Below are 22,938 nucleotides of genomic sequence, written 5' to 3' on the forward strand. Positions count from 1 at the left end.
CTTCCAGTCAAGCTCAAGATCAAGCCTCGATGGCCCTTGAAGAAATTTCCAGCCCAATTCAAGATCAAGCCTCGACGGCCCTTGGGTTGACATCTACATTAAGGGACTTCAAAACGCATCTTCTACACGTGACAAGCACATGTTTACGACGCGCCTTGAAGTGGGGGCATTTGTAGACATCAAAATTTCAGTGAAATGAATGTTGACCAATAATTAAAATTTCAACGCTCATGTATCACATAAATTTTACATGTAGCGTGTGACTCAACGAAAAATCGAAATAAATTGGAAAAGTCATCAAATATGACACGTGTCAATACCTGGCAGAAATGATTTATTTCATCTGATTATTTAAATCCAAAAATCAAGTTTTGGAATTCTATAAATAGGAGGCCAAGGCATTCATTTAAGGGGGGGGAGAAAGAAGGAAGGAAGGAGAAGGAGAAAGGAAAAGAAGAAAAGAAGGAAGGAAGAAAGAAAGAAGCCTTGAAACTCTAAAGCTCTCAAGCAAACCCCGAAGAATCAAGAAAGCACTTTTCGTTCATCATTCATCATCCATCAACCTTCAAGATCAAGCCCCAACGCCCTTGAAGAACTTCCACCAACTCAAGATCAAGCCCCGACGGCCCTTGAAGAAAGTGTTCATCGCTCATCATCCGTTCATCCTAAGATCAAGCCCCAACGGCCCCTTTGGATCAACAACCTCAACAAATCCACACATCCGTTCATCCTTCAAGATTAAGCCCAGAAGCCCTTGAAGATCCGTTCATCCTAAGATCAAGCCCCAACGGCCCCTTTGGATCAACAACCTCAACAAATCCACACATCCGTTCATCCTTCAAGATTAAGCCCAAAAGCCCTTGAAGATCCGTTCATCCATCAACCTTCAAGATCAAGCCCAACGCCCCTTGAAGATCCATTCATCAGCTGTGCATCCTTAGATCAAGCCCCGACGGCCCTTTGGATCAACAACTCATCCACAAACCCACACCCTACGAAGATAGAATCAGAGGACCAAATTACAAAGAGATTGTAACCCCAAAATCATTAATACAAAATATTATTTTGTACACGTATTCTTGTCGCTTGTTTCAGGAATTTCTCGTGTTTACAGGTTCGCTGTCGCTTTCACTCTCATGAAAAACTGTATCCTTCCCAAAACGATTGGCCTGCCCTACGGCATCTGAGGACATTGGAATCACCTCATCTCCATCTGAATCTAAACTTAAAGAAGATATTGACCTCTTTAATTCACCTTGACTTTGCTCACTCGGCGATTCTGATTCAGTTTTAAAGGACTCATATTTGTCAGATAGCTTTCCTCGTTTACTTCCCGGACTATTTTGATCATCGGGATCTTGAGATTCAGACCTAGAGAGTCGCATTGCTGCTTTTGCAGCATCTGCTGCATAAGCTGCAGACTCGAAGGCTGCTTGCGCAGCATCAGCTACATCCTTGTATTTCCTTGGCTTAATCGAACCAGAGAACCTATCATCTCTTCCGGTCTCTTCTGCAGAAGCCTGCACATTATCCGCTGGTCCTGTGCCACTTGAACTGGCCCTGTTCGCATCCGATTTATCCTGCATTATTGATCACGCACAGCAAACCTCAGATACCATGAATAATTTTCAAAGTAACCTCAGTTCTAATCCTCTCGTAATTCTCGTAGTTCTTTGAAATTCCATACCTCAATGGAAACAGAAGACGTCTCTTCCAGCGTCAGAACAATGTTATTCTCTGCGGCTATTTCTTTGAGCACCTTCAATCTGACCTCCAAAACTGGCATCCTAGTTGACAGTTTTTGCATCATCTTCAAAAACCGAAAAACACACAAATCATTAACATGCCGAAATTAATTGGAAAACTTCAGTCTGTTCCGGATCATTACCGTGAGGTTGACTCCACAATTGTTGCGCACTTCGATGGCACGAGCAGCAAATTCCTTGCCAAAACGAGCAGTGAGAACCGCGCGAATCTCTTGAAGCTCCGGAAAATCCCCGCATCTTGAAGCCGCATAGAGCAAACTCGATGTTGCCTCCTTCAGTTCATCAGGACATTCCCTAAGTGAACAAAGACACCGCAAAAGTCATTAAATTAGAATGATGCCAACTAAACAAAAGTACTCAAGTTAGATTAATACTAATTAGTTTAAAAAACCAAACCTTTCTTGTTCAATGAGATGAACCCTTTCGATCACGAGGTTGCAAAAACCCTCGATCATGACAAACACGTCCAACATATTCTGCTCCTTAATCACATGCTCCACCTGCCAACAACAAAACAAAACAAAGTCTCTCAGCCTCGAATTCCAGTAGAAAAATAAGAGCCGTAGAAAAATTTGATCGTTAAGCTATAAGGATTGTTTGGGATGCTTTGGTAGGAAACGCTTATATGCGCCTTTGCTATAATTGCTTTTATTATAAACATGTAAGCGTCCTTTGTTATCTGAAAGCATTTTAAAACACATAAAAAATATTATTAAAAATCCAAGGTGCTTTTCGAGAAAGTAGTTTTACGAGCATTCTTAAATTTTTGGTAATTAGATTAGTAGCGGTTTGGACACTCCTTTTTAGTTATATGAACTCCGAATTGAACGTTTTAAAACGGAACTTACGCGAAGAAGAGCTCGATCTTGGTGACCCTGCTGGAGGAGCTGGACGACGTCGGATCGAGCCTGAGAGCACTTGACCTGGCGCTGTTTTTTGAGAACGGCGAGGCGGGAGAGAGCGAGGTTCAAAACTGGTTTAAACTTGGCCGAGGTCTTGTGACTCCTTCCAAGCAAAGCATCGAGCTTTCTTCCCATTTTTCACCTTCTTCTCTCTCTCTCTCTCTCTGACTCCGGATAATTCCAATGAATGAGGTAGAAAGAGCAAGGCAACAAACGAGTCCTGGATCGTTTGCTGCTTTAAGGGGTGACGACGATGGGGAAAAACTCGGTGACGGTACGACTTTTATATGACTAGTTCGGACTTTGGAGGAGGAGGAGGTGTTGCCGACGTGGTATTTTGTTTTGTTTATTAGGGTTTATATTAGGCTTAGGGGCTAAGTTTCCACAATCATGCACAAGTGGAGGAAACGTGGCTTTTGATAAAACGCGGCTTGTTATGAGCTGGACTATTTCCGCCAAGAGGAGCAAGCAGAAAAAGCATCCACTTGTTCTTACGCTCTTGGGACACGTAAGTCAAAGTGACTCAGCCGGCTGTGGTATACTATCTATTTGAACCATCATTTGTAACATTTCTCTAACAGAGATACAACCCACATAAGTTAACGGATCCCTATTAGAGAGATGGTAGCAATATTCATTTGTATCAACTCTCTGATAAAGTAAAACCCACCAATACATATGAATCTCATCTATACTAAGAAGATGATGCAAACAGATTGTAAGAATAACATTTTTGTTCAGTTTGTGCTTTTTTCTCGAGTAATGCTACATTTATCACATATTTGTACAATCTCTCTAACAAAGTTGGGAGCCGCCAATATACGCAAGTCCCGCATCTACTAGAGAAATGGTACAAACTGATACTACCAGTCGACATTTGGAGAATGGGGTGTCCCAATCGAAATTTCCAACCAACCAACCAGATAGAAACAACATTTCCCCATCTAGGAATAGGGGTGGTCGTGAGCACTCTTCAGTGTGGACTAGGTGACTTATTTGGAGAATTGGGTGTGGAGTCGAAGATTCTTGAAGACGAAGCTTCTCATATGACCCAAAAATTGGAAGAAAGCAAGAGAACTGGTCCCCCAACCCCCAAAGAACCCGGCGGCTAGTCTACAAGTGTAAACTTATCAAAAGCACTAACCCACGCAATTGACATTCACCACCACTGCTGGAAAAAAAAAAGGGGGTTTAGGTAACATGTTACCATCGATTTACAAAAGTATTGAAGGATCACGAAAACAAGCTGTAGAAATTTAAATGCAAACCGCTAAGTCTCACATAACTTTCGTCGGCATCTAACATTTGAGAACGAATCCATCTTTGCAAGAGACCATCAACCCCGATTGCCATACCACACGCGTTAACATAAGTAATACAAAATGTCTGGAACCGAAAGATTACAACTCTTGCATCGTCAATGTAAATTATGTAGCACACCAAAGAAAGTTGATCCCGGTTATAGTTCAGTAGGATGAAAATAAACAATAAAACTAGAGGAAAAATATGCAGAATACATACGACTATTAACACTTTCATCTTCAAATTACAAATCAACCCGGCTGAATGAGTAGCTAGCATAGCATCTCGAGTTAACTAAAAGAGTATATCTGTCATTAGATCAGCATAACTTGTATACCAACTTGCTGGCGGTGAACATCAAACGAAAAACCAAGAGCAGAACCCCAACTAATTACATGAAAAAAGCTACAAACAATAATAGAAGCAATCCCAAGGCAATACATTTCTTTCTTTTAAGGCTTTCTATCACTATATTCTATTGAAACTGATTATAAACAAAACAGCTTATTTGACGTATCAACTCCTTTCAAGATCATCAATAATGAACAACAACGAAAGAATTGTCGAGTCGTAAGAAAATGGTAAAGAGAAACTAAAGTCAGGTGCACAAGGGTACAAGTAATAATTTTTGAGTAGCCGACAAATAACAAGAATCAACCTCTGAAGGCGCAGACCGACAATGTGGCTTAACCTTGTTTGATTTCATGTCATTGTATTCATTCCAGGTGTGTTCGAAAGTGTAGTTCAACGTCGTGAAATCAAATAAGGTTAAGCAACATCCATAAGTACATCAGTTTCAAGGGAGACCAATTATGCTAGTTAATGTTTTAATTTTTCAATAGGAATTAAATTGTGTTTTCTTTAGGTTCCTAAAGTCTTAACAAAACTGTTTAGCCAGTATCCACGTTATAGCCATATTTCTAAAGTATTTTCCATAGGAATACAAGTAAAATTTTGCTTCACAAAAACTGCACACCAAAATAAATAAAAACTATGATTTGAATATACGTACAGATGTCGCAGGAGCAGGAGCATGGGGGCCATACCCTAAAAACATAAACAACAATGTCAATACCATGGATCGTAATGAAATACATTGCACACAAGAAGCAAATTCATAACCTAAATTACTTACTCTGAATTTGTTCTAGATCAAACAGCAGCCTCATGCCTCCTGTGCAAGTGCCTCCAGAACGACCATGAATCAGATGCAATGCAATCTCATTAGGATATGCATATATTTAAAGGGTAGAACAAACAAAAATAAGTAATATATATAATGCTCTCAAGCACAAACAAAGACTGACAGGAAAACAGATGTCTGAATACAATTTCATGCATTTAGTATGATGTCAAATAAAACAAACATGACATGGTACAACACGTCAACTGAACCCTGTTTTAGAAGAACCAATGCACATTTCAGAGTGCATGTACATGCATTAAGACATTCAGATAACAAATACAGTAGTAATTAAGAAACCATCGTCACAATTTCAAATGCAGAACAAATAGCAGACACCGAAAAGAAAAGAAGAGAAAGAAGCTACAAGAAGTCGTCAAATGAATCTAGAGCAGTGACACTAAGACTCAAATTAAATAGATTTCCAAGTCAACCCAGTAGCTTCATCTAGGAACAGAAAAACAAAGCATGCAACATAAAGACATCTATTTCCAAGTCCCTCACAATATTCTCCTAATAAGCAAAACCAAGGTACCTTCTCCTGGGTTCCTTTTAAGCATCTAAGCACTGGAGGGTTGCTGGTATCACATATCCTGAATGAAAAGTTAAATTAGAATCTCCAGAACCCAAATAATTAAGATACAGTGGGTGTAAAGTTACAGCTGACATAAAGGACATGAAAATGAAGGATGTTTAACAAACCTACCAATCATAAACTAAAGAATGAACTTCAATACAAGCAACCAAGAAAATAAATACATAGAAGTACAAAGTAAGAAAACAACTCTTGAAGATAAATATATCTTCTGTTGTACCACAGATTGAATTGCAGAAACCAAGTTCAGAATACACATAAAATCATGATGGAAAATTATAACGGAAGTAATTAATTTTCACATTTGCCAACCATAAATGATTACAGGGGGAAAAGACGTCTTTGGCTAGTTGTCTTACGATAGAAACAGTACAAGGGAAAGAACCCCCGCCAGTGATGAGTACTCCTGACCAAAACATCACCCCTTCTGACTTCAACCATGCCAAAACTGTGCCAAAAGCTCTCAGGCCATCACAGAGAAGAGAGACAATGCCCAATTATTAGAAACTGTATGAATTAGATCAAAATGTACAAATATCTAGCGCAACAGGAATTCTGGAGTCAGAAAATCAGCAACAGGGTTCACTTGCCAGTGATGAAAGGATGGTTCAAAGCTTGTGATACTGTCAACCTCTTATCCGGATCCAATACAAACATTTTATCTAAAAGATCTTTAAAGTCAGCTAGCATCTTTGCATTCTCACCAGAACCCGTAATAAGTGATCCAATATCTTTTGACTTTATATTAAAAATCACCCGATTGATTGCCTGCCCAAGCAGAATTTAAACCTCGTAAGCTTGACAGGAAACCACAAAACTCTGATACTTGACAAGAAATAGACAGAAATAAACCAGACCACAGATGCTTACCTTCTTTGTAACAGGATCATCTTCTGTAGCATGGAAGTTCAGATCCTGATCAAAATGTTGGTGTGTAAAAGCTCCCTATAAGTACAAAAACCAAGACAAGAAAAACATTAGCAAAATGAATACCTTATTGATATAGAACGGGCAAAACAGTTGGGATATATTAGAAAATATTCATACATAAACAGAAATTTTGGTGAATGTCAAACCCAATACTTGCCTTCCGAAGCATCTTCTTTGGGAAAGGGCCTTTCAGTTCCATGTGTAGACGTAGCATATCATTGTTTGTAGCACCGGGAAAAAGAACTTTTCCCGTATAAAGTTCGTACAAACAGCAACCAACTGACCAGATATCCAGTGGATGATCATAAGGCAAGCCAAGAACTGCAACCAAGACATATCAAATACCAGATCAATATTTCAGGTGGAACATATTAATCAAGCAATATATTTAAAATACTAATTAATGCCTCCCATGACTTGAATCAACTAACATTAGCTTAATAAAAAAGAAAAGAAAACTTACTTATTTCAGGAGCACGATAAAAGCGGCTGACGAGGTATGGTGTAACCTCATTCTTTCCAGCGAACATGGCATTACCAAAATCACACAACTTCAACACATTATTTGACTCATTTACCTGAAGCATAAATTATTAATGAGAAACATAAATGGTTTGAGATAAAATCCAATCATCAAAAAGAGTAGTAGACACCTACCAGCATGTTATCTGGCTTTATATCACAATGAAGGACACCGCAGTTCTTTAAATGCTTCAGTGCAATAAAAAGCTGCTTAGCATATTCTCTGACGCCAGTTAGGTTAAGACCAATATTGCGCCCAAACTTCTTTAAGACCTCACGAAGATTCATATGAAGGGATTCAAACACTAAACAAAGATGATTTCGATACTTGAAATTCGACAGAAAACGAACACAGTGGCGCTTATTATCTGGATCGTGACCTGCTAATTTCTTCAATATGGTCAACTCAGTCATTCCAGCCTTTAACCTATTCACATAAAAGAAGCAATAAAATGGGTAAAAGAATGATAGAAAACCAAAGCCAATAACAATGCAAGTGGTCTCATAATCACTTACATGGTGTCATTGCTCCGTATCATCTTAATTGCCACTTCTTCAGGTTCACCATTACCAACTGTAAGGTTCTTTGCACGGACTACTGTCGAAAACACACCCTTCCCATGAGCAGCAGTGATTTCATATCGAGCATCAAGTAATTCTCCAAACCGGTAGCCTTCACAGGATCATCGTAATAAATTAGAAAAGTAAAAAGACAGTAGGAAGAAAATAAAACATATCTTGGATGAAATATCAACCTAGGTAATCAAGTAACGCAGCATTGTATTTTGTATAACTTCAAAATGCAACCGAGAACTGTAAACAAGGAGGAATAGGGTAGAAACTAATTCGGGCAACAAGAGAGAACATGAGTGGCTATATGGAGATGCGAGATTTTATTAAAGCACCGCATGAAGAAGGGAGGGAGGCATGGTAATGCAACTGTTAATTGAAAGGGACCATTAAAAGCCTAGCACAGGTGGAGAAAATTCCCAGCAAGAAATAGCAATAATTTGAAAGACATATAAGAACTGGTCATATACTTACTGTAGTACCCTTCTGCATCATCCCAGTTATCATGAAGACCACTCCTTTCAATCCGTACACGATCTCCTTTTCCCTGCACACAAAATAGAGCATAAGATTTAAGTCTAGCCGTACACTATATGACTGATAATCATTCTAGTGTTCCCACACACCAAAACTACCAAAACGTTGATGTAATTTGAGTATGAAACATACAAAAAAAAAAAAAATTAAAAATTGGCACTCCAGAGTCCAGATAATCTTTCAAATGAGACAATGAAAAAAAGTCATTCAGATATTGCCCGTGTAAAACTATGAAATTAAAGAAACTGCCATGAATACAAAGTCACAACAAAAATGACAAAATCAATCACAAATAGATAAACATGTAAACTAAAGCGCAGAGTAACAAGCAACATGAAAAAAGGCCAATGCTTTCTCGTTGTTGTCCATGCATAACAAAAACATGAGCACATTAAAGCAAACTAATACCAGCTCAACTACATGAACGTTATTCAGGATACAAGATTAGACTTATATTTAATGAACCTTTTATCAATTTCTAATCCACACCATAATTGCAAGAATAAAGTTGCACTGCATGGGAAACTAACATATGCATGACATTGAAACTCACCAATTTTTGAACTCCAACTGGGGTCTCACCAAAAATATCATCAACGGCAACAGTTCCTTCACTCTGCACAAGTTGAAAATAAAAATAAAATTTACATAAATCAGTTAAATTCTAAACCCTGCAAGCCAGGTTTGGTCGTAAAATGTCAAAACTTTGGGTTTCGACAACAAATGAATCTACGTTTAATAATTAAAAAAAAAAAATATTATCATAAAAAGTCTGGATAATATGAATTTCAGAAAGAGTGGACTGACCTCTGGAGTACCCTCTCCAAGCCCCGTGGCACCAGAAGGCATTCTAGAAGTATCAGCACCATTCTGCTGAGGTGAAACAGAAAATGCAGCAACAGACACATCCCCATCACTCCTTCCATCATCAGTTTCTAGACCAGGTTTGACAGAAGCTGCTGATTGCTCCAGATGATCTGCAGGACCTTTATCCGCTGATTGCTCCAGAGGCTGAGGCTCAAAATGCTTCTGCAACTGTGACTCAGTTTGTTCTTGTAGACGCAACTCTTTTGTTTGCTGTGACTGCTGACTTTTATATTTTTCTAAGATGGCTTGTTTTATTCTCCGAGACTCTTCCTTGATTCTATCCACATCATCCTCTTCCTGGCCAGCAACTTGAATGCTTTCGTCTTCATCTTCATCTCTACAAAAAAGGGAATATATACATCAAATGGTAAAAAAAATGGGAAGGGGAGGGGCAAGGGGGGGCGGGGCAGGGGTTGGTGTTTAAAACAAGCAACTACCTTTCTAACATGTCTTCATCCCCTTCGACAGAATAATTCTTTGGACTCTGTACCTTTGCTGGATCAGTTTTACTTCTTCTGTCCTGGTCGTATTCTTTTCCATCACGCCTTGATCGAGCAGATTTATGCCTATCTCGGTTTCCATAGCCATCCTCATGATGTTCATATTTCTCCCTCTCCATATCTCGACCCCTATCCCTGTCTCTATCATCTTGCCTCTCCCATTTTCGGTCTGTATCTCTGTCCCTATCTCGGCCCCTCTCCATGTTTCTGTCCCTATCATCCTTGACCCTGTCCCTGCTCCTATTACTATCATCCCTATTCCTATCCCTATTCTCAATGTCCCTACTCCTATGTCGCTCTTCCCTTCTCCTTTCCATATAAACCACTCTTTCCCTGCTATGCTCTCGTCCTATTCCCCTTTTCCTATCCCTACTCCTTTCTCTTTCTTTCTCCCTTCTCCGTTCGCTGTCCCTGATTCTTTCTTGATCCTTCTCCCTTCTCTGCTCCTGATCCACCTCCCTCCCCCTACTTCTCTCTCTTTCTCGACTATGGCCTAATCCGGAGTATCTGCTATAACTAATATTGTGTTCCCTTTCATCATCCCTCCTCAGATCGACACTGTCAATACCCGGAGCCAATCCTTCATCATCAGAGCCGTGCACAGCCTTGCTTTTCTCAACATACGCAGAGGTGTCCCGTTCATGATAACGTCTCCTCTTCGAAAGAGGCTCTTCTTCTATTATACTGCGGGAACGAGATCTCTCCCTCAAACGATCATATGACCTTGATCTGCCCCTACCATGTAGCTCATCACCGCGCCTATCACAAGATGGTGAACGCACCAAGGCATTGTACTTGTCCCCACTACTTCCAGAGGATAACTTTTTCCAATCAGCTGATTTACTTCCATCTTCATACAGTTTTTCATCATCATAGTAATTCTTTCTCTTATCACTTCCTCTAGAAGGAGACCCAGACTCCCTGTGTCGCCTCTTCTCCTCTCTGTGAGATTGGTAGTCCAAATCCCCATTTGCATGATCCTTTACACTACCACTGGAAACTAATTCATCTTGAGGCTCAACAATAGAATCTCTAGGCAAACCAGCCTCATTCCGAGACTTGCCACCAACACAACCGCGGGCATCATCATCATCATCATCATCATGCAGGTGTTCCACGGTCTTTGTATTTTTATTGATGTCATTGTCTCTCTGCCAAAAAACACCAAGAAAAAAAAGTTAAGTGCAAGCAGTAATTAACACTTATCTGAGGAAAACAAAATAAAAAAGTTCGTTAATAACTTAATATGAATTGTAACCAACTCTTACAAATTAAAGTAAGCCATCAGCCTTCATTGATTGAAACGCCTAGGAAACTTCATTTGGAATTGATTCATGTTCGACTAGTGCAAGAGCGGGTTCTTACATATGTATGAAACAATGGCTATGACTCAGCCGCTTGAACAAGCTCTCACCAAACAAATTTCATCACAGTTGAAAAAGAACTATAAAAATCATTTGGCCACTGAAACAACGGTTAAAATACCAAAATTTCCGAGATTTTCAACTAACAGAATTTTGGAAATGAAAAGAAAAGAAACCCCATTTAAATTTGAAACCCGATCAATTATAAATTTCATGAAAACAAGCAAGCAGCAGGGAAATTATCCAATTTTCCAAAACAAACAAAAACTTTCAGCAACCAAAGGCACAATCAATGAGAAATCAGAAGAGAATGGGGGGAAATCAGAACACACCAGATTCCGCTTATTAGAATGATCGCCAACTCCAGAAGCCTCAATTTCACCAGACTCCGCATTGGAAACGCCATCATCTCGACCACCGACATCCCTCCTCGTCGAGAATTTCGCCTTCCTCCACGTCTTCAACCGGCATAGAACCATTGACACCGGAATCATATAACTCAACAGGCCGCGGTGAAGGAGCTTCGACATCGTCGACGACAGCCTTGGTCTCCTCTTCGCGCTTTTTGCTGCCGTGACGGTGACGATGGTGGTGGCGGTGGTGACGGTGCCTGTGGCGCTTGGACGACTTCTCGACGGCCTCTTCGTCATCGAAAGAGGCACCACGGTGCTTGCGATGCGAGTCCTGGGCGTCGCTGGTCATCGGGAAATCTAGGGTTAGGGGTTGAGCTTTTTGTCGTTTTCGAATTTTGGGGGTTTTGCGAGAGTCGGAATTACGTGAGCGAGCGAGAGATTTGGTTTTATTTATGAGATTTTTTTAACGAAATTACAAATACTTTTGAGATTTGAGATTTTGAATGTGGCATATATTGGGCCGATATTTGAGATTTGCGTTTGATGGTCTTCTATTGCTGTTTTATCCATTTATTGGGCCAATATTTTAGATTTTTGGGCCTATATTAAGCAGCCCAAATACATTTTTCCTTTATTTACCCAAAAAAAATGTTTTTCCGTTTTGCATTGTGTATTGCTAAGAAGATTAAATTTATAGACTAAAATTTAAAACTAAAGGATATAGAAATTGATGATTAGTTTATTACTTAAGATTTGATAAATGTGTTCATTTCTATTGGTGACACATTATTTAGTCTGCAAATTTTGTATCCAAATTTAGTCTCCCTAGCATTACCCTTTTGCATTTGCATAAATTTTTCAGTTTGCCTAGATACTATGCGATAAATCAAGTTCTATCATAAGGTTTTTTCCAATGTTTGACAAAAAAAAATATTACAACCAATTGTATTATAATACTTTGTGTATTGTTTTCAACACAATGAATAATTTCCCTCACAAGAGGTTTTATTGTAGCATTGACATTCTAATGTACATATACCAACAAGTAATGAAAAAAAGGACATTTGAATTGTTGCTAATTACTAGTAGCAATATAATTGATGTGGTCTAATGGTAGTAATCATAGCCCTTTGCTCCATTTGTTCGTCGCTGCCATCTAACTCTTGGATTTCTAGAATTTCAACTCTGCGGTTCATCTTTTTCCTCAACTTTATGGCAACATCTGCCGGTACAAACCTCCCACACACACTCACCCTGCATTGCTGCTTCTCAACCAAATGTGTCTCTATTTCTTCAACACCAAATCAAAAAATCGGATTATTAGTTTTCAAACATATTAGAACCTTTAAACGTATATTTTTTTTTTTAACAAGACAATGTTTGAAACTACTCTAATTTAAGGACGTTCATGCCTACTTCGACGGATATCTTACCTTTCATATTTAGGAGGATCCTTCTTACTTTTCTGCAGCATGCATTGCAGTCAATATTGAGCCTCATCACCAAGCAACAATACTGCAATTCATGCACAAAATAAAGGCGCATAGCCTCGTCAAAATCTCCGATTTTTTTCGGAAAATTGAAATTTTAAACTGTTGAGAAAGAGAAACACAAGAACTTGCCTTTCCTGCCATGAAGTTGGAATTGTCAGAACCTGAGATAAAATTTTGTTGTTTTGATTATTTGGGGGAGAAAAAGTTGATGGAAAAAAAAGTGCTTGTGGAATATTTGAAAAATGTGGATTGTGAGCCAACTGATATTCTCTACTTTTGGGATCTGATTATGTTCCAAGTTAAGAAAGAGGCATTTTTGTTCCTTAAAACTTCACCCTAAAGCTTTGCCTGTTTCCTGACATTATGGCAAGGTCAAGCATCTCACTTTTCTTCAACTCAAAGGTTTATGTTACAGAAAATCGAGTCCCAAAACACCGTGGAATCAAACAACGGACTTAATTATGTACATATCACCGGTTAATCAGCGAGAAAAAACTAAAATACATGTCGAATTTTGTTCAAGGAACGAGGAACATTTGTGTTGGACTTATTTGGCTTGGAATATTCAATCAACTTGAGGAAGTACGAAGCATCCTTCGAATCAATGAAATTTTTTTCAGAGGGTTTTTGTTTACTGCAGCGACTAGCCGAGTGGATGGAACTTTGGCTGCACCGGGTATCTGCATACGAGCGTCACCCTCTTCTCCGACACATTCACCACAACAGATTCTATCTCTGCTAATGAAAGAAATTAGTGTCATGGTTTAAGAGATTGTAATTTGGATTATGGGAATTAATCAAAGACCCCAAGTTGCAAAAGTAGATGAAATAATCAGAAACGTCCATGGAAGCACATGCAGTTGCAGAGGTGGTCCAATTAGGATGCCCTAAAACATGACTAGCAGACAACATATACAACTGGTATGGATTATGCTAATAGCATAAACAACTAGCCAAAAGGACATTCTGTCACTCTGAATTAAAGTTACCTACTCGCTACTGCAGATAAAGTTCATAGCTTTCATGTTTCACAACAAGTGGGGGTTGGTGTATGTCCATATGTTTCTGTGGCATAAACATTCAACTCCGTATATACTACCTTACTTGTAGTCGTATTTTTCGCAATCTTACCAAAATTGGTAAAGTTATATCAAGTTGCACTGTTTATGCAACAAATATTTTACCTGCAAGACGCTCATTTTGTTGCGTAAACAGTGCAGGTAAAAATCGTAAAGGCGCTTTATTTTATTACCAACAAAGTAAAAGAAAATTAAACAAATTCATATTCCAATTTGCCATGACTGTTCCAAATCATCTTAATGAAAGAGGATGAGGAAACTTACCACCCAATTTTGACATCATCTCAGAAAGTCTCTTTTGGCAATCGCTACAACTTATGTCAGCTGAGAGAACGACTTCCTGCAACTGTTTTCAACCATAAATACGCAAATAAATAATCAAAAGAAGACCAAAATGTAAGTGAATAAATCAATGAGATAGAGAGGGAGAGAGAGGGAACAAACCAGAGGCATGGACAAGGATTCAGCAGAGGCAAGACTGGTTCCGGGAGAAAGCGATCGAGACTTCATGACGAGTATTCCGAATCCTGCAGGGAGCTCCTGGTTAAGCCATGATGAAGGTCAGCACCACCGCAGGCCATGATCTCACAACTTAAACACAGCAATTAGATATTCGTTGTCGAAACCAGAAGGTGAAAAGGAGAAAATGATCGAGCAGCGGCTCCCCTGCACGGCTGAATACCGACTGACAGAGCCTTGCTACTTTTCTGAGGCAATCGAGTTCTTCATACCAGTTGGTAGAATTAGAAAGAAAGGGAAACGCAGATAAATTAAAACTTGTTAAAGCAGCAACAGCAACAACACAAAAGTACCTTTTTATCTACTTCACTTTTGCCCCCACAAGAGCACTAATTTTTCCTTCTCCATACTTATACGACATCATTCCTACATAGGACATTGATGTCGTAGGGCAATACTGATTGCGATACAGCTGTATTTTAGAGCCGTTTATGTATTAAACTGTGCAGGTTAGTCGTCGTTTTGGTGGGCTCTGCCTAAGCCTATCGCTCTGTTCTTTCATAGGATCCCTTCCCATCCATTGCATACAATCAGGCTTCAAAACTTCTGGAAAGAAAGGAAAAAAAGGTTGATTGGATAGGGATCTGCAACGGTACATGGAACCTAGGATCCCTACATCTGTATGATTGTATATAGCTGTTTGTGTATAATTGTATATAGCTGTTGTGTTTAAGCGCGACCAAGTCAAATAAAGCAACTCAACCAACAGAGTCAAAAGTAAGAGATGGAATTTGATCAATCACAATGACAAACGGCCAACGGTAATGACAAAAGGAAAGACAACATATTCCCTTTTTTTTTTTTCCTCAATTCACAACGCATGACTTGAAATTGTTATGCTTTTTTTTAAAATTGTTTTTATTATGTTTTAAAAATAATCAGCTGCAAAATAAATTAGTTGAACATTTGATAAATTGTAATTTTTTTTTTAAAGTATTGTGGGTATAAAAGAAGTGTTTGTTAAATTTATAAAAGTTATATAATTACAAAAACATAGTAATGAGGGTGTCGATGGCAACAGTGGTAGCACGAGAGAGTGGTGGTGGCAGCGGCCACAATGGTGCTTGTGGTAGCAATGGTGGGGATATGGTGGTAGTGCCAATAGTGGCTGAGGTGGTTGGGTGCAATGGTGAAAGGGACGGTTGTGGCATCAACAGTAGTGGCAATTGTAGTTGTAGGGATAAAAATGGGCACACACCAACCTTTCATGTTACAAATTTTCTCCTCCGACACAATGTCATGTGTAATACTATTCCTTCCGAACACAACAATGGCGTCCAAGAGGATGCAGAGAAGTCTCCCTCGTTAAAAAACAAACACAAAGTATAAACTACCAAATGGGGGAAAAGGATCATCTCTAGATCGCTTCCACCAAATCCTTCCCATCTACTATTCTTGACTCTTGAAATTTGATTTAATGGCTAAAAACAAGAGATCACTTTAAAAGTTAAGATCACTTTAACCGTTATATCAAATTTCATGAATCCGAATTAGTTAATGGATAGGATTTGGTGAAAAGGATACAAAGATAATCCCTTTCCCAAAATGGGTTCCAGGGGGAACCACCTCAAACATTTATGCAAGTGATGGGTCAAAATTTTATTAAACCAAAAATACGTTATACAAAATGCGAGCAGGTAAAAAGCTCTTAAAAAAAAAAAAAAAAAAACAAAGGTTATCCTACATCTCTACCCTGCGCCCAAAATTTCTGCTGACATTTTTTGCAGGGGCATATGGCCCCGTCAGGCCATTTGCTGCATTTGAACAGATAGTTAAATACGTACACGGAGAGAGAGACTCGGATCCAATGGCTTCTCAAACGAAACATTGACATTCTACCGACTCAGCTAAGAGGGGCCTATAAAAAGCGGCATCAAAAAGATGCACCGCGATATAATATATACTTTGTGGATGACGAAAGAAAAAACCTACATCACTAAACTTGTTAGCGGAGGCGCAACTGAGGAACTGAAAAGTGAATCCCCTAAATATTTGCAGTTCTCACGGTCAACTTTCAGAGAAGACGAAATCTTAAAACTTTCGCAAGCACCGGACCCCACAAGGCGACGGGCGCTTTTACCATCAGAAACAATGCAGTGGAGCTTCTGGACAGAGCTTCCGTTACCACGTCTTCTCTTCCTTGAGGACTTCCACTTCAGCTGGGCAAGTAGACCATCCTTCAAAAGATCTGGAACCTTGCCCGGTTCTTTAACCTTTTCATCTTTATCACTTTCATCAAGCGAAACAGAACTATTACATCCGGTTTCTTCTTTCTTCAAGGGTTCGCTGTCACACACTGCAGATTGCGTTGGCACGCAATCTGAACTCTTTCCGACAACTTGCTTTGTTTCTAAATTACATGATATTGAGCTCACAAGTTCTGGCCTGTCCTTAATCTGAGCCCATCCTATTCCCAACCACTCTTGAGAATGTCTTAATTCACCATGACCAACAATCAACACCCGCTTTTCTCCTGCACGCAGAGCTAGTATTTTCAGATATTGAAGCAAATAAACAGCAACACAAACGAGAAAAGGAAAACTATTATCAGTTGGATTCTCTTAAACTTCTTTGTTGCTATTAGATTTCAAAAACGAGAAAAATGGACAAACCTGGGAAATACACATGCAGTCTTTCATCAGGTTCCTTCTGAACTACAATCCCTTCCCACCATCCATCGTTCCACCAGACATCCACAACAGTCCCAACATCAACAGCCCATGAAACTCTGCCTTTGCTAGATGGTGGAGATGGCCGAACAATTGGCCTACCGAAAGTACGAAGACCAAATTGATCAGAAGCTGCAAGCCTAGATGCCAAAATCCATTCCTACAACATGGAAACCACAAAGTTCAAGTAATCTATAGGTTAAAAACAGGTGTGCACAAAAAATAATGAACAAAAAAAAAAAATACAGATGACAGCAAAGCATACCTCAAGTTTTTTAGCTTCATCAGCTGCATCCTGAATATCTTGATATTGCACCTTCACTTTATCTCTGTACCTTTTGATAATCAAAGCTTTGAACCAACACCCTCTAATGCCACTGTCCTGTGAGAGGACTTCAACCTGGGAACCAACTACTAAATGCTGTTGCGGGTTTTTCTTCACCTCTTTATGAGGTAAAACAGAAGAACCTCCTCTTACAAGGCAGAAGGATTTGCTTTTACTTCTGCAATCAGTCTCATGTTGACTTAGATTCTCCACATTATCACATACAGCATCCGGAGACTCTTTCCAGTCACGGAATTCCAAGCGCATGTCATCATTTTGTGAAGAACGATGCCTCTTTTTAGGTCTGATACCATTGACACCATCATTTTCTTCCGCTTCCAACCCTTCATCTGGCTGTTGAGAACTTCCATGAGCCTTCGAAGGAGCAAGTGTGTGCATGTATCTAAGTATCTCCTGTTTCCAATAACCTTGAACTTGAGTAATGTCAAAGGGCTGGACATCATCATTTTCAAATTGCTTCTGGCATACGAAGGGTTTCAAAAGAGTTTGTGTTGCCTCTCTCTTGAATTTCTCAAAATGCTGGGGGCTGAGTACAGTAGCTAATCCATCTATGCATTCAATACTGAGATCTTGAAGACAAAGAGAGAAGAAAATCTCCCTGTCATTAAAATTGTGAGGCAAAACTATACCAACCTCATCAACTTTGTGAAACCACCGTACCACAACCATCTTGTTGCCCCTAGAATCCTCGTACATATCTTCTAAGTATGCAACAAGACGTTTATCTTCCTCTGCTAAAACAAATACAAAATCATGAACCTGAAAGCATTTGGAAAGAGGGGAACAGAACAATGAGTCAAACGAAAATATTTTCAAACAGGAAACACATTACTGACGGTAAGATGTCCATGAAACAAGAAGTAAATGAAAAATAAAAAAAACCAATAGAACTTACCGAAACTACAACTCCATTCCGGCTAAATGATTGATAATGCCTCCGTTTTTTCCTGCATGTCCAAGGAGAGCCTAACCACAGAAATTCAGTGGTATGCTTGCCTAACTTCCGCAATACAGTATCCTAAGAGAAAGATTAAGAATGAATATAAGCGATGACTGAAATGAAAATGTATGAAGCATAAAACAGGCAGGGGTAAGTACATAAAGTGTCACCAGTCAACATAATTCTTCTTACCTTAAAGATTTCAGTCCCCAACTTGTAAGCATCTTTACCATCTGACACGCTTCCACCCAAATCAGGTGATTTGAGAAATGCTGTATCTGACAGAATCACAAAACAAACAAATTAACAAATGACATTTACCATGGGACAACTGTACAAATTATATGATAATTCAGACAGACAGGAAAACCAAAAAGAAAAAAAGCAAACGACTATTAACAGAAATAATTGTGTACATGAAACAAGCAGATAAAATGGACAAGTATCCATAGCAGACAGGTGGATTAAACATAGAGACAAAAAAAATATGAAGATATAAACCATCAAAGATAGCAAAAGATCATTAGGGAACAAAAAATATTGTAGATTTGGCCATGAAGGGTCTTGACCTAGAGTTTTTTAGGGCATAAGGATCTGATGCTCTCAACCAGCTCCTTACAATTTAATTAAAAATCCTGCAGCCCAAATCATAGTCAGTTCATAAAAACAAGAAGACCAACAATACCATGAAGAACAGAACATAGTCAAGGTTGAAAGAACAGAGTAAGACACCAATGTTCAAAACAAGAACACACGCATAAAACCAGCCAGGCCACCTATAAGATCCTTCATTAGTGAATAACAAAAATCCCTATGCAACTTGATAACAAGTGCTGCAAAGAACAAGACAAAAGTCTCTAAGGTGTTCCAAGTTTTAAACACAGCAGAGAGGAAAGGAGGATCCCAAAAGGAAAAAGAATGACGAGACAAAAGTACGAGAAGGTTTTTCTTCATGCCGAAGGGATCAACAAGAATTATACCGAGTTAGAGAAAACTAATCCAACTTGAAGAACAAGAGCTCTAGCAATTACAAGAGAAAGGAATGAAGACAAATGCAAAACCTCTCAATACAAAGGTTTAAACTTTATCAAAAGGAAAAGCTTTGTATAGGCCTGTCGGTGAAGCCGAGATTATTCCAAAATCCTCGTCTCATTAGTAGTGAAAGCTTTGTATAGGCTGGTAGGTGAACCTTAGAACAGTCCGCCCTATCAACCAGAGAAACTTTGGTTTCAACAAAACTTCGATTGCGATAAACGTTGCAAAACCGGTGAGGAAGATAAAATACACTGAGCAAAAATAAACACATCACAAGAAACACAAAGCCCGCAAGAGAACGGTTTTTTAAATTGGGAAAGAACCCTACTTTATGAATAAATCGACAACAAAAGTACAGGAAACCCAGAAAATCTATGCCCACCTCTAACAAAACCATCCAAAACCAACCAGATCTTAAACAAGGGCACACGAACCCATTGAATAAAAATACCAAAAAGATTTCAATTTTCCCAACAAGGAAAACTGAAAACCTCCAAATCTCCGAAAACAAACAAGAACAAAAAAGAAAGAGAGAGGTAACGAAATTCATTGATAAATTGAATGAATGGTACGAAATTTACCTGCAACGACGGAATCGAGCCAATCAATGACCTCTCTGCGAGACTTGAGCTTAACGAGCGAAGACATGGAGAACAACGAACGGATTCGGTGCGCATAGTGATAGGACATGTGCCGCAAGCTCTTCTCTTTGCCCACCACCGCCAGATCTGAGCTGCCGTCGCTCCGTTTCAGATAGTAATGGACCTCCCTCCGCCCTTTGTCGCTCGACACAAACACCTCATTCCATCTCAGGAAACGAAACGGTGCGTCTGCCGCTGCCGCCACCAATACCCCCATCCGCTCAAAGCTCGACAATTTAAACCCCTAATTGATTGAAAAGGACAAAGCTCTGGCTCTGAATTGATTGCACACAAAACCCTAATCGAGGAGGACGAGCAAGATATCCAATTCCAAACCCACGAACCAGAGGCGCTCTCTCTATCTGTTTCCCTCTCTATAAGTAGAATGGAAGAAGGGTTTGAAGAACAAATGTGAAACTTATTATTCAAGAGGGGAGGGCGTGCTAGGGTTTCGAGATTGCGGTATTTTGGATTGGGATGGACGGCTGAGATTTCGTCCACGAGCATGACCCGCAGGAAAGTTGCAGGATGCTGCGAGCCCGCGAGGATATCTAAGGGTGTTACGGAATTCCGTAAATATCCCGGAAAAGTTTGGAAACTGCTTTGTGCTGTTATCGATCACATGTTGGAATTGGACATTTGACAACAGGACAAGGAACAAGTTGAGGAGAGGGAGAGAGAGTGTGGCGCCCGCAATTCGCGGTGTGGAAAAGTAAGACTCGCTCAGTTTGGTTGCCAGCTGTCGTCGGGATGAAAATCGAACGTGATATGTATTTCTATTTATTGATCGAGTAAATTGTAATAATTGTCCTTTAATTTTAATCAAATTAGAGCAAAAGTCTCTCAATTCATCAAAATATGTAGTTATGAGCATTTTAGTCAACTTCGTTATAATTTTGTTAAAATAAGTTACGTTGAAATGACCATTGCTACAATTAAATCTCTCAACTCATCAAAACATGTAGTTACGGTCTTATTCGTCAATTTCGTCAGAATTTAATCAAAAATGAGTTATGTTGGAATGACCATTACTACAATTGGATTAAGGTTGAGAGACCATTACTATAATTAGAATAAAGTTGAGGGACCATTTCTCTTATTGGAACAAAGTTTAGAGACCATAACTGCACATTTTGCTGAGTTAAGGGACTAATAGTAATGAATTTTTAGTTGATGGACCATTACTCCAATTGAATTAAAATTAATGAATCATTACTACAATTTACTTTTATTGATTAGCAAGTAATGACACACTTATCAAATTGTTAGATTTAATCTTTGAAATTTCGCTAATTAATTGAGTTTTGATATGATTAAACCAGAGATCATTAAGTTGAATAAAATAATCATACTCTATTAGCTATATCGCATTCAAAGTATACACTCTTACTACATATATGTATACGCATCGAAATATCTAAGGCGAAAAATCGAACTTTATATATATTTTTTTAATTGTAATGACACACTTACAAGTTATTAGGTTTAATCTTTTTAATTTCACTTATCAATTGAGTTTTGATCTAAGTAAACATTTTTCTTTTTTTCTATTTCTTTATTTAAAAAGAAGAACAATATATGGTGAACGACGATTATCCATATCTTTCAAGCTCGAAAAATGCTAGTTAAAAATTACATCTTATTTATGATCACGATCAAATAAATTCATAACTTACGAAACTTCAAACTTAAAACAACTTTTTAAATAATAAAAATAAAATAAAAAATTGTTCGCACTTTATTCTGAACCACTTGTCGTGGGTCATATAAAAAATTATTAAGTTGAATGAAATAATCGTACTCTGTTAACTACATCAAATTCAAATTCAAAGTATACACAATTATGTATACGCGTTAAATCTACAGTCCATAATGCAGTTGCGAAGCACTCTATCGTGCACCCTCTTTAAAGAAAATAATATAAAGTCAACAAATCAAATAAATATTAAAAAATTCAGATAAGGATGAGCACAAAAGCAAATGGGCGAGGTAGGGCCATCGGGAATAGCTCCAAAATACAGCTAAGCCGGCCCTTTAAAATTTGGTCTGCATCCATAAGGCGGGGGAAGTATGCGGGATATTTTACTTTCTATTCAAGCAAGAGCGAATCTGAGCCGTTGCCTCCTTAAGATGCAAACCTTCTATTGTCATGATTAGATTGGTAGGGCCATGAATTGGCGCCAAATTTCGGGGAATATAAGGAGGGCCAAGAGAAAAGTTAAAAAATGATCTCCAACCAAAAAGGTTAATCCGGGGGAGTGCACGGTCCGGTTTAGCTTGATTTGTCACATCCCGGCCCGGGTGGGACCACTTTCCGGGCCCGCTCCACCACCGTAGCACGATATTGTCCGCTTTGGGCTTACCATTCCCTCACGGTTTTGTTTCTGGGAACTCACACGAGAACTCCGATGGGTCACCCATCCTGGGATTGCTCTCGCGCGCTACTCGCTTAACTTTGGAGTTCCTACGGAACCCAAAGCCAGTGAGCTCCCAAAAGGCCTTGTACTAGGTAGGATGGGAATATACATTTAAGGATCACTTCCCTGGGCGATGTGGGATGTCACAATCCACCCCCCTTAGGGGCCCGACGTCCTCGTCGGCACATTTCCGGCCAGGGATAGGCTCTGATACCAATGTCACATCCCGGCCCGGGTGGGACCACTTCCCGGGCCCGCTCCACCACCGTAGCACGATATTGTCCGCTTTGGGCTTACCATTCCCTCACGGTTTTGTTTCTGGGAACTCACACGAGAACTTCCCGATGGGTCACCTATCCTGGGATTGCTCTCGCGCGCTACTCGCTTAACTTTGGAGTTCCTACGGAA

General features: G+C 39.3%; 4 protein-coding genes across 5 annotated transcripts; all 4 read right to left on the bottom strand.

Moving 5' to 3' along the window:
- Window positions 1–1,091: 1,091 nt before the first annotated feature.
- On the bottom strand, window positions 1,092–6,250 carry LOC125468289. The gene is made up of 8 exons (XM_048585164.1): window positions 6,108–6,250; window positions 5,689–5,746; window positions 5,106–5,144; window positions 4,983–5,017; window positions 2,163–2,266; window positions 1,889–2,060; window positions 1,688–1,810; window positions 1,092–1,580 (listed from the first exon to the last, which is right to left on the bottom strand). The coding sequence occupies exons 2-8, from the start codon at window positions 5,711–5,713 to the stop codon at window positions 1,092–1,094; spliced, it is 987 nt and encodes a 328-aa protein (XP_048441121.1). The 5' UTR covers window positions 5,714–5,746; window positions 6,108–6,250.
- On the bottom strand, window positions 5,941–11,851 carry LOC125477646 (serine/threonine-protein kinase prpf4B-like). Its single transcript, XM_048585012.1, is given in 13 exon segments — window positions 5,941–6,196; window positions 6,339–6,516; window positions 6,619–6,693; window positions 6,836–6,999; window positions 7,142–7,256; window positions 7,336–7,627; window positions 7,717–7,873; window positions 8,245–8,317; window positions 8,861–8,923; window positions 9,115–9,511; window positions 9,612–10,825; window positions 11,371–11,460; window positions 11,462–11,851. Coding segments are annotated over 13 exon segments (3,282 nt in total). The 5' UTR covers window positions 11,741–11,851; the 3' UTR covers window positions 5,941–6,011.
- A 462-nt stretch (window positions 11,852–12,313) lies between these two features.
- On the bottom strand, window positions 12,314–14,714 carry LOC103947406. Of its 2 annotated transcripts, XM_009358321.3 has the most exons (5): window positions 14,408–14,714; window positions 14,228–14,309; window positions 13,014–13,619; window positions 12,825–12,906; window positions 12,314–12,682 (listed from the first exon to the last, which is right to left on the bottom strand). In XM_009358321.3, the coding sequence occupies exons 3-5, from the start codon at window positions 13,023–13,025 to the stop codon at window positions 12,474–12,476; spliced, it is 303 nt and encodes a 100-aa protein (XP_009356596.2). In that variant the 5' UTR covers window positions 13,026–13,619; window positions 14,228–14,309; window positions 14,408–14,714; the 3' UTR covers window positions 12,314–12,473. The 2 variants fall into 2 exon arrangements, with proteins under 2 accessions (XP_009356596.2, XP_048440745.1); XM_048584788.1 differs by lacking the exons at window positions 12,314–12,682; window positions 12,825–12,906 and having other exon boundaries at window positions 13,246–13,622.
- A 1,352-nt stretch (window positions 14,715–16,066) lies between these two features.
- On the bottom strand, window positions 16,067–20,603 carry LOC103947416. The gene is made up of 6 exons (XM_009358329.3): window positions 20,054–20,603; window positions 18,630–18,715; window positions 18,393–18,515; window positions 17,417–18,256; window positions 17,095–17,311; window positions 16,067–16,955 (listed from the first exon to the last, which is right to left on the bottom strand). Exons 1-6 carry the CDS (start codon window positions 20,328–20,330, stop codon window positions 16,411–16,413), a joined length of 2,088 nt encoding a protein of 695 aa, XP_009356604.2. The 5' UTR covers window positions 20,331–20,603; the 3' UTR covers window positions 16,067–16,410.
- Window positions 20,604–22,938: the final 2,335 nt, after the last annotated feature.

Source organism: the organism of the source record quoted next, unplaced genomic scaffold (assembly GCF_019419815.1).
Source record: "Pyrus x bretschneideri cultivar Hongxiangsu unplaced genomic scaffold, Pyrus_bretschneideri_v1 Contig22, whole genome shotgun sequence".
Lineage (NCBI taxonomy): Eukaryota > Viridiplantae > Streptophyta > Magnoliopsida > Rosales > Rosaceae > Pyrus > Pyrus x bretschneideri.

What these genes read in the sequence shown, in the direction of transcription:
- LOC125468289 (XM_048585164.1), bottom strand. Translation starts at nt 5,713, where the DNA reads ATGCTTAAAAGGAACCCAGGAGAAG. An exon ending in TAAAAGGAACCCAGGAGAAG is followed by an intron (nt 5,145 to 5,688) that starts GTACCTTGGTTT and finishes GCACTTGCACAG; the next exon opens with GAGGCATGAGGCTGCTGTTT. An exon ending in CATCTCATTGAACAAGAAAG is followed by an intron (nt 2,061 to 2,162) that starts GTTTGGTTTTTT and finishes TTGTTCACTTAG; the next exon opens with GGAATGTCCTGATGAACTGA.
- LOC103947406 (XM_009358321.3), bottom strand. An exon ending in GATCCTCCTAAATATGAAAG is followed by an intron (nt 12,683 to 12,824) that starts GTAAGATATCCG and finishes TTGGTGTTGAAG; the next exon opens with AAATAGAGACACATTTGGTT.
- LOC103947416 (XM_009358329.3), bottom strand. Translation starts at nt 20,330, where the DNA reads ATGGGGGTATTGGTGGCGGCAGCGGCAGACGCACCGTTTCGTTTCCTG. An exon ending in GGAATGGAGTTGTAGTTTCG is followed by an intron (nt 18,257 to 18,392) that starts GTAAGTTCTATT and finishes AAATGCTTTCAG; the next exon opens with GTTCATGATTTTGTATTTGT. An exon ending in ATGAAGCTAAAAAACTTGAG is followed by an intron (nt 17,312 to 17,416) that starts GTATGCTTTGCT and finishes TCCATGTTGTAG; the next exon opens with GAATGGATTTTGGCATCTAG.